Below are 14,565 nucleotides of genomic sequence, written 5' to 3'. Positions count from 1 at the left end.
AACAACTGACAAGACACATTCTATGCGTGTTTCTGTTAGTGATGCACCGAACCCGCCTAAAAAGGTTCGGGCCGAAACCGAATATTCGGCATTGAGGCCGAATAATTTCGGCCGAATCAGGCCGAACCTGAAATATCCATTCTCATGGATGTCAACTGAAACTTGTGTTGTTGATGCGAGTGACCTCAATTATGACAAACCAAAATAACTTTCACAATGCGTAAGCTTTGCTAAACTTGTCATATTTTGCAGACAACGTGGCTCGTAATTTATAAATATAACAAATAGTTAATTTATGATGTTTCGTATGGGCGAAAATGAAATTTAAGGCTTTAATTCCATGCCACAAAAAAGTTCGGTTTCGGCCGAATTTTCAAAAAAGTTCGGGCCGAAACCGAAACATTGGAAAACAACAGATTCGGCCGAAATGTTTCGGCCAACCGAAACTTCGGTGCATCACTAGTTTCTGTTATTATCTCATTTGCATTATTGTTTTTCACCCACGTTTTCAGTCAGGGCAGTTCATATGACTCACCACCGTTATAACGACGTTCACTAATGTTATAACTTTTTGGGTTGCACATAGACTACCAGGTTATATTTTGCTGTCGTTTTTAAATGTGCGATTTTGTTACCATAGACTATTATTATATAATTGTTTAGGAGCATCTGTTGGCAACCAACGAAATATTAAAGAATATTAAGAATATTACTTGAACAACGCGAAAACACCATCCTATTTTACAGACCCTTTCAAACAAGTTCTATAGTGACAGAAACAGGATTTGAAAATACAACAAAGTGAGGTAGTAGTCTAAATGTGCAACAAAACTTTTTCAACGTTTCATAACCGTGGTGAATCATATAAAACGACTGAACATGATTGACGTTGTTGAAACAAAGGAAATGTTACACAACACGAATAGAATGTGTCATGTTTGTAGTTGTGGTTAAACGTCAGCAAAATTTTAGACCATCAAACCTGTTCATGCATTGTAAAAAAGAATGATTCAACGAAAAAAATATTTTATTTACATATTTGCTGTTTATTCGATCTTAGGATCGCAACAGACCACACCAACCTTTTGTTTAGTACGGTGGTTGAACCCTTAGGTTCTGCTGGCCCAATGAAACCGGTCTAAACAGAAACACCAGCGTGGTTCCTCGGAACGTTTCCTGTGATTACGTAGGCAGACCTGGGTGTCCCAAAGACTACGACACAAACATCAGGCGAACTGATCTGGGGCGCTAGCTTGCGGCAGAGTTGAAAAACGCACTGCTATCACAGCAAATACACTTGCTTGTCACAGGCCTTTGCAGCATTTGCAAAGTGCAATTTGTGAGCGATTCATAACTTTAAACAAATAGCATTTCGTTAAATCAATCGTTTTTCGACAAAAGCATGCACAGGTTTATTGTCTAAAATATTGCTGACGTTGTAACTATACAAACATGACACATTCTATTCATTTTGTGTAAAACCGTACTCATTTCCTTTGTTCGACAACGTCAATTGTTTTCAGTCACGGCGCTTTGAAATGATTCACCGTGGTTATAAAATGTTAAAAAAGTTTTGTTGCACATTTGAACTACTACCTTACTTTGCTGTGTTTTCAAATTGTGTTTCTGTCACTAGAACTTGTTAAAAAAACTTGTTTAAAAGCTTCTGTAAAATAAGATGGTGTTTTGGCGTTGTTCAATTAACATTCTGTTGTTATTTCTGTGCTTCGATATTTCATTGGTTGTGTCGACAATAACAGGTATGATATAATATAATTGGTAGGGTTTTTTGTTTCATGCAATCAATTTATCAACTAAAATGGTTGTGTTAAGGATTTAATTTTTCGCCTACTATGTTGGCTATTAAATTTTGTGTTAAAATTTTAGCGACTTGTTACACGAAATTCTCAGAGCTCACCCACTCAATAACCAATGTCGCATGTCCTTCTGGTTGCATGGAACTTGTGTTGAACGAATGTAACTTTTCCCACCAACCTGAAGAGCCCATTTGCTCTGCAGCAATAGCACATGGAGCATTGAGTGGTAAACTGAATTGTGAATCTGAATTTCGACGCCCTATTTTATTTAGTATGTGCTGTTAGACCGAAAGCTTGATATAAAACCCCATTTTTTTCTGAATTAGCATTAGACACTTGTTAACGCAGTGGTTCTTAACCTGGGGTTCGCGGACCCCCAACGGTTCCGTGAGATGGTTTCAGGGGGTCCACGGAGGGAAATATGTTAAGTAGCATTAACCAACAAAAGAATATTTTCAAGTTTCTCAACCGTTTTTACAATCCTGCACACGAGTGCACGCTGTTTATTACACCTTAATTATGCCAAGAACAATTACGTTTTGTGATTGTCTTTCCTATTGTGACATCATAGCACACATGGACAATAGACTTCATAGGAAAAGTGATTTGTCAAGTTATATATACCAGAAATATTATCAACTCGATGCGTTGGCCACGACAATACAGAACGTCAATGATTTTAAAGGACTGTGAAGGCGGATTGAAATGCTTCAAAAGCATGACAGGGTATAATGCCAAGACACGCGTGAAACATAAAAAGACTTATGGTAAATTGTGTTGGGGGTCCGCAGACTTACAAAATTCTTAAAAGGGGTCCGTAACTACAAAAAGGTTAAGAACCACTGTGTTAACGTATTGTCGTTTTGTTCACTAACAGACAGTGGTGGAGATGTAGCTGTTTACGAATCGGAAGTGAAGACATGTACAACTGTGGTTTCTCAGTCTGAAGAATATTCTTCCCACTGTCCAATAGAAATCACAAAGTGGTACAAGTTTACAAGTATGAACAAACAAACGCCTGATTCAAGTTGCGTATAATCCTAAAAAATGAAACTAGCTTTCTGTACACTTTATTAAATCTGTGTGTTTCGTTTTGCAGTTGTACTAAAAGCCTGTACAACTTATGCAAATTACTAGTTATATTGAAAGAGTTAAATTTTTACCCTAGCAAAACTTGAACATAAAACCGAGCACAAATATTCAAATTTAAACAATAGCGTTGATAAAAAGCTTACATGAAACAATAAAAACAGTAGCAAAATTTCTAATCGCCTAAAATGTCATTGGATTTGCCAAAATGAACAAATGTAAAACAATTTTAGTTAGTTGTACAACAGCGGGTGATTTTTCGGACACATCTGCTGTCATAAATTTCCAGGCTGGCTGTTCCAATTCTCACACCGATTCGTGTGGGTCAGGAACGTTTTATCCAAGCAGCTCTTTATGCGCAGCAGCCGTTGAAGCGGGAAGCATTACAGGTTAACGCAGTGGTTCCCAACCGGGAAGGAATTCCTCCCTAGGGAGGAATTTTATGAGCTCAGTGGAGGAATTTCAAAAAAAGTGTAAAAAAATTTAAGCTTACATTACAAATGTTTCAAAATATTTTTGTAAATACATTGATGTCCATTAAAATTTGTACGCAGTTCACATTTGAAACCGCTTGTAATGGATTCTGAAATATACATCCCTAATTATAAGGTCTATACTTGTATATCGGCCGGATGCTACATTGCAGGCGCTTAAATTAATTGATTATTGTCGTAACAAAGTCCATTGTTTTAACATTTTTTGGACAGTCTTGCTTAGTTGCTTAAAAACTGAACAGTTTACAGTTAGTAAACAGTATATGCAATGAAACTAGATTCTTAGTTGCGTATCATTGTCTTGTGTAGATTTTGGCTGTAGCCTAATTGCACTGTCACAAACTGCGCCGCGTATACAACTACTTTCAGAGCGCAAACAAGAGCAAATTGTGCGTTGAGTTGTAATGTGAAATAATTTGCTATAATTTTTTATGTTGTATTTTTTTTGTCTTATGGGGAGGAATGAATAGTTCGAAAATGGGCGAAGGGAGGAATGTAACAAAAAAGGTTGGGAACCACTGGGTTAACGTTAAAGATACTGAATCATATTCTGTGTTTCTCACAAATATTTTTGTTAAGGTGGAGGAGGGCAAGTGTTTTTTCAGGTGATTTCGCATGAAAGCGACGTTTATAATCCGTGCGCACCCCAACCAGTGTTTCATTTTCCAGGTCAGAAACTTTACACCTAACCGTGCGCCATTTTTACTTTTGCAGTAAATCCGTTTCCGGTTCAAATGACATAAAAAAATCCCTACAAAAGTTCATTCGAACGTGCAATAAACCTTAAAAAGTCGTCATTTTAAATTGTTATCTACAAATACAAAAACTTTTAAAGACTTTGTATGTAGCCTATGTAGTGAATTACTGTATTAACATGAATTGCTTAACCTTTTGTTTAATAAGCTACTTTTATATGTTAACATTTGCTTGCGTGCATTATTAGTTGAACGTCACATTGTGGTCACAACTCTAATGAACTGGCAAGATGCAAGAGATAATTGTCGTTCGATTGGAAGGGATCTTGCTACTTGGGGCATGAGAGACGAAACCGTTCGAAAGTGAGTTTTAGTGGAGCTCGAAAGTGACTTAGTTTAATGCACTTATCTTCTAAGACAAACCATATAAGTCGTATAATAATTATTATCTCATAAGCTTCCACAATAGCTCATTAATACTTGTGTGTGTGATAAATTAAAGTAGTCAGTCTGGGCAGACATTTCGGGTCGGGTTCAGGCATTACCTTGAATAAAACACTTTGATTCGGGCCTGACTTCACACTCAGCCTCAATTGTGTAGCAATTTTATCAACTTTTGCGCATAATTATTATTTGGTTTTTTTGAATCGAGTTTTGGCACAATTCGTAGTTTTCAACGGGACTTTAGGTATTTCCCGGAATTTAATGGGATGATTCGATTAGGTTTTATGTGTGAATGCAAAACATGGATTTTTATTTTATTTTCAAATACGTTTAGAAAATTTGTTCATTAAAGCTGATTAAAAGTTAAGAAAGATTCCACATATGGATAAAAAATGAAAAAAAATTAACAAATAGTAACTTTTGAACAGGTTTTATAATAAAAAAATACTCTTAATACCAAAAAGCAACAAATTTTATGTGAAATTATGGTAATATGATTTGTTTTAAGTATTTTAAGCAACTTTATTGACAGAAAGCCAGGGTGATTTTGAGTGGTTCACTATTGTTATTACTTTTTTCCCTTAAGAGTACAACCAAATGTTATACAGGGACATAAGCATTTGTTTGTGAGCTTTTCAAGTCAACCAAAAAAACAGCAGAAAGTTGACATGTGGTTTCGCAATCACTATTCTGTTGTTAATTTTATCCATAAATGTTTCTGCGATACTATGATTTGCTCCAGTGGGGAATTGCTTGTCACGGGCCCTGGTGGCATTTACAATGTATAATCTTGTGAGCGATTCATGACATCTAATAAACAGCAAAAAGTTTAATAAAAACATTTTTTTTCGTTAAAACATTCTTTTTTAAGAAAGCCTGAACAGGTCTAAAATTATGATGACTTGAACTATACAAACATGACACATTCAAATATTGTTGTGTAACATCGTTAGCAATTCCCTTTTTTCAACAACGTCAGTTATTTTCAGTCGCTTTAGATGATTCACTATGGTTGTGAAACGTTGAAAAAGTTTCGTTGCACATTTAGACTTTGCTGAATTTTAAAATGTGTTTTTGTTACTATAGAACTTGTTTGAATGCTGCTGTACGATAGGATGCTGTCTTGGCGTTGTACAACTAATATTCTGTTGATATTTCTGTGCTTTAATACTCCTGCGGGATTATCGTCAATAACAGGTATGAAATAATATTCTTTATAAGGTTATTTTGTTTCGTGCAATTAATTTAGAAGTAAGAGTAGTTTATGTTGTGCTAGCGGCATTGAATGCTATGTAATGTTGATTTTGAGCTTTTAGTAATATTTTATTAAGTTTTAACTTTAGAAGTGGGCAGAGTTGAGTTGAGTTTATTTCGCTTGCTCGATAAAACATAACAAATCAGGTACAACAATTTTGTATAATTTTTTCAGCCACTTGTGATACGAAATTCTCAGAGCTCACTCACTCAATAACCAGGGTCACATGTCCATCTGGTTGCATGGAACTTGTGTTGAACGAATGTAACTTTTCCCACCAACCTGGAGAGCCCGTTTGTTCTGCGGCAATAGCACATGGAGCATTGAGTGGTAAACTGCTTTATAAATCGAATTTTGCCGCGCTGTTTTGTTTATTATGTGCTGTTAGACCAAGGACTGGATAGCGCTAAAACCACATTTTTTTCTGAACTAGCATCCAATATTTTGTCTGGTTCACATTGTTTGGCGTAACTTTCAGAAACACTTGTTTACGAATTGTCGTTTTGTTCACTAACAGACAGTGGTGGAGATGTAACTGTTTACGAATCTGAAGTGAAGACATGCACGACTGTGGTTTCACAGTCTGAAGAATATTCTTCTTACTGTTCAACAGAAATCACAAAGTGGTACAAGTTTACAAGTAAGAACAAACAAATGATTAAACTGTTAAATAGAGAAATTCTTTGTAACCAAAAGTCCTTTTTGCTGCTATGCCTGTGCATCTTGAAACTATGCTTTTTAATACAGTCGATTTAAGTTACGGACAATCGTATCAAACTGAAGCTTTCAGTACACTCTAATCAGTCTGTGCTTTTAGTTCTGCAGTTGTACTGAAAGCCTCTGCAACTGATGCAATTTACTAGTTTTAACTTAGCGTACTTTAAAATAAAACCGAGCACTTATACTCAAATTTAATCATATGAAAACTATTTTAGTTAGGTGCACAACAGCGGGTGATTTTTCGGACACATATGCTGTCATAAATTGCCCGATTGGCTGTTCCAATTTTCACACCGATTCGTGTGGGTCAGGAACGTTTCATCCAAGCAGCTCTTTGTGTGCAGCTGCCGTTGAAGCTGGAAGCATTACAGGTTGACGTTTACTAAATGGATTATATTTTGTATTTCTTTCTAATATTTTTGTTAAGGTGAAGGAGGGCAAGTGTTTTTTCAGATGATTTCGCATGAGAGCGACGTTTATAATCCGTGCGAACCTCATCCAGTGTTTCATTTTCCAGGTCAGAAACCTTTTCAGTTTACACCTAACCGAGCCATTTCTTTTACTTTTGCAGTAAAACCGTTTTTTGTGCAACTGGCATTAAAATTCCCTACAAAAGTACATTTGGACATGTAATGAACCCTAAAACGAAGACGTCATTTTAAATTATTATCTATTTGTCTAACTTGTAAACTTATACCTAGGGCACAATGCTATTCACGCTTACACAATTATAAGCTCTACAATCTTGTTTTTTTCGCTAAAACAAATCCAAAAAGACTTGGTATAAATGTAGCAAATTGCTTTATTAAACATGGATTACTTAAATCTGCTTTTTGGTTGCTTTGCTTTTTTTACGAAGATACTTTTTATGTTAACATTTGTCCACGTGCGTTATTAGTTGAACGTCATATTGTGATCACAACTTTAATGAACTGGCAAGATGCAAGAGATAATTGTCGTTCGATTGGAAGGGATCTTGCCACTTGGGGCATGAGAGACGAAACAGTTCGCAAGTGAGTTTTAGTGGAGCTCGAAAGTGGGGAGGAGCTTGGCTGAATGGTCCGGCGCGCCTGACCCACATGCAGACATAATAAAAACCTTTTCGGGATTCGTCCCCAAGAGTGTCCTAAGTTCGAACCCCGTGAAAAAAATGGAGCTCGAAAGTGACTCGTTTAATGCACTTATTTCTGAAGACAAATCCATATTAGACGCATAATAATTATTATCTCATAAGCTTCTACAATAGCTTATCAAAACCTTTGTGTAATAAATCAAAGTAGAAAGTCCTGGGTCGGGTTCAGGCATTAGCTTGAATAAAATAGGCTTGATTCGGACTTGACTTCATATTCAGGATCATTCGTTCCGTAATTTTATCATCTTTCAGTCATAATTTGGACTAAATTCTAGACCATTATTTGTGTTTGGGTAGAAATCATAGTTGTTTACTTGAGTTTTCCGGAATTTAATGGGATGGTTCGAATAGGTTGTGCGTATGAATGCAAAACATGGATTTTTAACTTTCCATAAGGGGGAAATCTCAAAAGGTAATTTACATCTTGTTATTTTTTTTACATAAAGCTGGATTTTAGACCAACTAATACGTCCTCGTCCACCTGAACATTACTGGGTTGGCGCAAATGACATAAACAGTGAAGGGAATTGGACATATGTTGATGGAGTTGCCTTCACAGAGCAAAACTCGTTTTTCGCAAATCTTGAACCGAACGGCGGGATACGTCACAATTGTGGCGGATTATGGCCCGATGCTAACTACCTGTTGGACGATCATTCTTGTGATACACTTCGTTCGTCAGTGTGCGAGAAAAAATAGGGTCTTCTGTTCGCAGTGATTTTTGCTGCAAAGCGTGACCATACTACTTCTTTTATTTTATTTTATACCACCTGCTACAAATATGTTTAGAAAATTTATTCATTAAAGCTGATTAAAAGTTAAGAAAGATTCCACATATGGATAAAAAAGGACAAAAAATTAACAAGTAGTAACTTTTGAACTGGTTTTAAGATTAAAAATGATCCTGGTGTCAAACAACAACACATTTATGTGTTAGGGTTCTAGTACTAGGGTTCTAGTACTAGGTTCTAGTACTAGGGTTCTAGTAGGGTTCTAGTATAATTTGTTGAATCTATTTTAAGCGACTTTAATGACAGAAAGCCAGGGTGATTTTGACTGATCCACCATTGTTATGACAATATGTCGAATTTTTTCACTTCAGAGTGTAATCAAATGTTAAACAGAGACATACGCATTTGTTTGTGAGCTTTCGAAGTCAACCAGAAAACAGCAGAAGGTTGATATGTCGTTGTTCAATCACTATGGGGTTGTTAATTTTATCCATGAATGTTTCTACGATTGTAGCAACAACACGTATTAAATATTGACTTCGTACGGTAAAGCACACATCTTGTTCTGTTTTGCAAACTCCATTCATGAGTTAAGCATGGTCTGGTAACTATACGCGTTAAGTTATATCATTTTTGACAAATATAAAAATTATTATTGTTACCTTTTTCAGTATGATTAAAAAAATGTTGCACCGCTTTTACTTGTCCTGTTTATTGTGAATTATTATTACGTTTATTATGTGCGCTGAAAACAAATAAATTGATTGATCTATTGATTCATTGATCAACATTAGCTTTGCACCTGCAGCGAATCAGTGCATGTGTGACCCCTTATTTTGCTGAGCAATCACTCACATGAGCACAAAATATAAAGCGATGACTTCATCAACATTTTGACTACTAGTTGGCTGGTTAAGTAGAATGGCACTATGATGAAATCATGTGACAAACACCTTTAAATGTAGGTTTCGGTCGATTTCGATATCTTTTACAATAAAAAACGATCTCAATCAGACCGTTTATTCAACATTTATTTTGTGTACCGGTGCGCTTTTGGTACGGTGGTATACTCTGGTGGTGGAGCTAAGTACGGTACCATACTTTGGTGTTCTTTGTGTACCAACGTAGGCCCTACCGTACTTTTTAACTGCGCACCAAACTGTACTATTTGTCATCCTAGTCTCTCTTTTGATGACTCCAATCTTGTTTTGACCAGTGTTCGAGTAGCGGCCCAGAAAGTTGCTTGCTCAAGTACATGTTTTTCCTCTCCAGGGCCCTGCTTTGCCTGTCTATATTTTTGCGACGAGAATTTGACGTTGGCAAATAAACGGCGAAAATGGTAACGATAATATGATGATTATAACGGTAGCATAAAGATGTACTAACACAGTAATCGCGCTGATCTATGGATGCTCAAGAGACGTTTCCAGTCACATATATTGACATTACTTAGCTGACAAATTTAGCACACACTTAAATCAGTATGTGTATGATCTGTATATTTCAGTCCCTATTCAATCCATTAGATTGATTTGAGTGTTCTGAATTTTGTCAGCTAAGTAATGATTAAAATGGTAGATTGTACGAGCTATCAAACTTGAACAGAAAATTGTAATGATGTGACGATGACAAAATATAGCCTGACATTCATAAAGTCATTCGTATGCTGGTTAGGGCGTATGTTGTATGGTATATAATTTAAAAATTACGCAGCCGTACAAACAAACATGACACATTCTATGCGGGTTTGTGTTATGATATCGATGTCATTTACTCTGTTCTTTCTCAGCAACGTCAATTATTTTCAGTCAGGGCAGTTCATATGATTCACTAACGTTATAACTTTTTGGTTGCACATAGACTAGCTTATATTTTGCTGTATTTTCCAACTGTGTTTTTTTGTTACCATAGACTATTGTTGTATAATTGTTTAGGAGCATCTGTTGGCTAGCATGTCGCGTTGGCGTTGTTCATTCTATATTGTGTTGATAATTATGTACTTCGATATTCCTTCGGTCGTATCGTCAATAACAGGTACGAAATAATATTCTTCATGCATGAAGATAGTGTTGTTTTGTGCCATCAATTTATAAGTAAGAATGGTTATGTTAAGTGGGTAAGTTCACACATTTTATGTTGACGGCTTTGAACGGTTTGTAATGTTGATTTTGACCTTTTTATTAACATTTCATGTAAATTCATACCTTAGCAAGGTTGAGTTGAGTTTGTTTCGCTTAGTTAACAAAACAAGTACAAAAATTTTGCATTAATTTTCAGCCACGTGTGATACGAAATTCTCAGAGCTCACTCACTCCATAACCAAGGTCACATGTCCTTCTGGTTGCATGGAACTTTTGTTGAACAAATGTAACTTTTCCCACCAACCTGAAGAGCCCATTTGCTCTGCAGCAATAGCACATGGAGCATTGAGTGGTAAACTGAATTGTAAATTAAATTTGGCCACCCTATTTCATTTATTATGTTCTGTTAGACCGAGGACTGGAGTGGATAAGTCCATTTTTTTCTGAATTAACATCAAACACTTCGTTTATTGTGGTTTTGTTCACTAACAGACAGTGGTGGAGATGTAGCTGTTTACGAATCTGAAGTAAAGACATGTACAACTGTGGTTTCTCAGTCTGAAGAATATTCTTCTCACTGTTCATTAGAAATTACAAAGTGGTACAAGTTTACAAGTAAGAACAAAAACAAATGTCTAAACCAGTGGGTTTCTTTTTATTAATGGCGACAACTTATTTTATTGCTGCGTACCACTAAACCCTGTTTCGATGAATAGATCAAGAAATAAGTCTTTTGGCTGGAATAATTTCAAAACCAGTATAGTTTCAAAAAGCAATTTCAAAAGAATGTTTAAGACAGTTTCGCCCTGACCTAGGGTTGATAAGTTTGACTTCAATTCAGTATGACAAAAAGCTACTAGCCTGTGCCACCTGATAAGCTCCGGCGTAACACTAATGGCAAGCGTACTAGAGGTAAAGAACCACTGGTTTAAACTGTTAAATGGAGAAATTCATTGTGATCAGAGTTCCTATTTTGTGTTATGCCTGTGCAACTTGTACAAATTACCAGATAGACTGAAAGAGTTCAGTTTTAACATTAGCTTATGTTTGACATAAAACCGAGCACGTCTATTCAAATTTAAACAAGAGCGTTTATGAAAAGGTAAAATGAAATAATGAAAACGGTAACAATTTTTATTTTTTGCCTAAAATGTCATTGGATTTTCCTAAGTGTGAAACTTCTTTAGTCGGATGTACAACAAAGGGAGATTTTTCGGACACATATGCTGTCATAAATTGCCCGGCTGGCTGTTCCAATCATCATACCGATTCGTGTGGGTCAGGAACGTTTCATCCTACCAGCTCTTTATGTGCAGCAGCCGTTGAAGCTGGAAGCATTACAGGTTAACGTTTACTAAATGGATTATATTCTGTATTTCTTACTAATATTTTTGTTAAGGTGAAGGAGGGCAAGTGTTTTTTCAGATGATTTCGCATGAGAGCGACGTTTATTATGCGTGCGAACCTCAACCAGTGTTTCATTTTCCAGGTCAGAAAAATTTTCAGTTTACACCTAACCGCGCGGTATCTGTTATACTTTTGCAGTAAAACCGTTTTTGGTGTAACTGAAATCAAAGTACATTTTGGTGTGTAATAAACCAAAAACGAAGGCCTCTTTTTAATTGTAAAACATTAACCCGCTGCCCAATGCTATTGAAACTTACAGAATTCTAAGCTCTAAAATATTATTTTTTCGCTAAAACAAATCCAAAAAGACTTGGCATAAATGTATGAAATTACTTTATTAAACATGGATTAGGTACTTAAAGGTCTGCAAAAACAATAATAGCTTTTTGGCTGCTTTGCTTTTTTAAACCAGTTACTTTTTTATGTTAATTTTTGTCAACATGCATTATTAGTTAAACGTCACATTGTAATCACAACTCTAATGAACTGGCAAGATGCAAGAGATCATTGTCGTTCGATTGGAAGAGATCTTGCCACTTGGGGCATGAGAGACGAAACAGTTCGCAAGTGAGTTCTAATGCAGTTTAAACCTGGCCAGGTTCAATGCACACATGTGGCTGAAAACTGGTCGGGTTTTAATGCACACATCTTCAAAGACAAACCATATAAGACGTCAAAGCGGTATTTTGTAAGCTTCTGCATTAGCTCACGTCACCATTAATACTTGTGTTTGTAAATAAGAGTAGTAAGTCTGGCCGGACTTTTAGGTTCAGGTTTTGGCCTCACTTGAATGAAACCGGCTTGATTTAGGCTTGGCTTCACACTAGGCCAGTAGTTCTTAACCTTTTTCTTTGCTGCACCCCTTTCAAATCACAAACTAATTTTCGCACCCCTTCTGTACAGAATTACGTAATTGCTTATAAAAAAAACCTTACCAACTTTAATGATTCAGCATCCCCACACCCCCTAGGAACAGCTATCGGTACCCTTGTGGGCACCCCTGGTTAAGAACCCCTGCACTAGGCATTATTTTTAGCCACAATTTTATCATCTTTCAGGCATAGTTTGGACTTTTTGGACAATAATTTGGGTGCAAATCATAGTTTTTTACTAAAGTTTTCCGGAATTTAATGGGATGATTACGTTAGATTATATGTGTGAAAGCAAATAAAATGATTTTTTCAGTTTCTATAAAGAAAAAAACTCCTAATTCAGATTATTTTTTTAAGCTGGATATTAGACAAACTAATACGTCCTCGCCCCCCTGAACATTACTGGGTCGGTGCAAGTGATCTATACAGTGAAGGGAATTGGACATATGTTGATGGAGTTGCCTTCACAGAGCAAAACTCGTTTTTCGGTCCTCTTGAACCCAACGGAGGAAGCAGTGCAAATTGTGGGAGATTATATTTCGACACTGATTATCTGTTGGACGATGATGCTTGTAATACTCTTCTATCGTCAGTGTGTGAAAAAAAATAATTTTACTCTTTGTGATCTGTTCGCAGCTGTGATAAAGGCCCAACGTCAAATCTTTGAAAGGGTATAACGCACAAATTTATGAAACTTGCAAGTTTCAGATATGCATTAAAAACAAACAAACAACAGTATTAAAAAAGGAATGGAACCAGTTTTTTTTAACATAAAGGGCCAACGTCAGATCTGTGAAAGGGTATAACGCACAAATTTATGAAACTTGCAAGTTTCAGATATGCATTAAAAAGAAACAAACAATAGTATTGAAAAAGGAATGGAACCAGTTTTTTTAACATGAAGGGCCAACGTCAGATCTGTGAAAGGCTGTAACACAGTTTAAACCGGCAAAATACATGATAGTCTAACCATATTTAAAACGTTTCAGCGCATTTCATTTTAAAAACATTTCAGTGAAGACAAAAATGTTACCAAGCCAAAGTCTTATTTGCATTAAAACAGCACGTACACCCAAAAGACATGGATTATCGAGTCAAGTGTTCCGTTATGTGATGCATAAGGTGTGCATTTTAATTACCCATAAAAATACCCATTATGTAGGTAAAATTAACATACATCTAAGCTTATTACTAAATTTAGTCCCTAAGAATTTAGATCACGACAAACTCATATAGACATCATAGTAGCCTATGATGCTGGTCTTTTATTTTATCTACTATTTCTACTATTTCTATATGCCTTATATGTTTTTATTTTATCCGCCTTTTTTCCTTTTTTTTTTTCATAAACGACATTAATTCCTCACTGGGGCAAATGATAGTTGGCAGCAGAGGTTTGAACGGGCACTTTTTGTGGCCGATCTTCCTGAAGCCCCAAACCCGACAATATTATCATGTTGTGTTATAAAGAAAGTGTACTTCAGTAAGCAAATGTACAGAGTAAAGCACAAATTTATGAAACATGCGTTAAAGTTTAAGATATGCATTAAAAACATCAAATACAATAATATTGAACAAGGAATGGAACCAGTATAGCTTTTAAGTTTTTTGGTCACGTTGTTGTCAATTTCAACAACTACGATTTCACAGAGAACTATAACAGAACTACATGTGTGTTGTTACTTACAAAGTCAACATTCAATACCTGTTGTCGCTACAAACGTACAAACATTTATGGATAAAATTACCAACACCATAGTGTTTGCGAAACTACATTCCAACTTTCTGCTGTTTTTTGGTTCACTTTAAAAGCTTACAAACAAATGCT

At 35.9% G+C, this 14,565-nt stretch overlaps 1 protein-coding gene across 1 annotated transcript; it reads left to right on the top strand.

Moving 5' to 3' along the window:
* Positions 1-10,297: 10,297 nt before the first annotated feature.
* Positions 10,298-13,526, top strand: LOC145233785 (uncharacterized). The gene is made up of 7 exons (XM_080098570.1): positions 10,298-10,411; positions 10,655-10,810; positions 10,951-11,073; positions 11,646-11,801; positions 11,858-11,947; positions 12,318-12,432; positions 13,095-13,526. The coding sequence occupies exons 1-7, from the start codon at positions 10,330-10,332 to the stop codon at positions 13,345-13,347; spliced, it is 975 nt and encodes a 324-aa protein (XP_079954696.1). The 5' UTR covers positions 10,298-10,329; the 3' UTR covers positions 13,348-13,526.
* The last annotated feature ends 1,039 nt before the right edge of the window (positions 13,527-14,565 follow it).

This window comes from Phallusia mammillata, chromosome 6 (genome assembly GCF_965637545.1).
Source record: "Phallusia mammillata chromosome 6, kaPhaMamm4.hap1.1, whole genome shotgun sequence".
NCBI classification, from domain to species: domain Eukaryota; kingdom Metazoa; phylum Chordata; class Ascidiacea; order Phlebobranchia; family Ascidiidae; genus Phallusia; species Phallusia mammillata.
The sequence above is the reverse complement of the archived record's forward strand: the minus strand, read 5'-3'. Positions and strand labels throughout refer to the sequence as shown.

Excerpts from the sequence above, each read along its gene's own strand:
- LOC145233785 (XM_080098570.1), top strand. The coding sequence starts at position 10,330 with ATGTCGCGTTGGCGTTGTTCATTCTATATTGTGTTGATAATTATGTAC. Across the intron at positions 11,802-11,857 it reads TGAAGCTGGAAGCATTACAG|GTGAAGGAGGGCAAGTGTTT; the intron begins GTTAACGTTTAC and ends ATTTTTGTTAAG. Across the intron at positions 12,433-13,094 it reads AGAGACGAAACAGTTCGCAA|CTGGATATTAGACAAACTAA; the intron begins GTGAGTTCTAAT and ends TATTTTTTTAAG.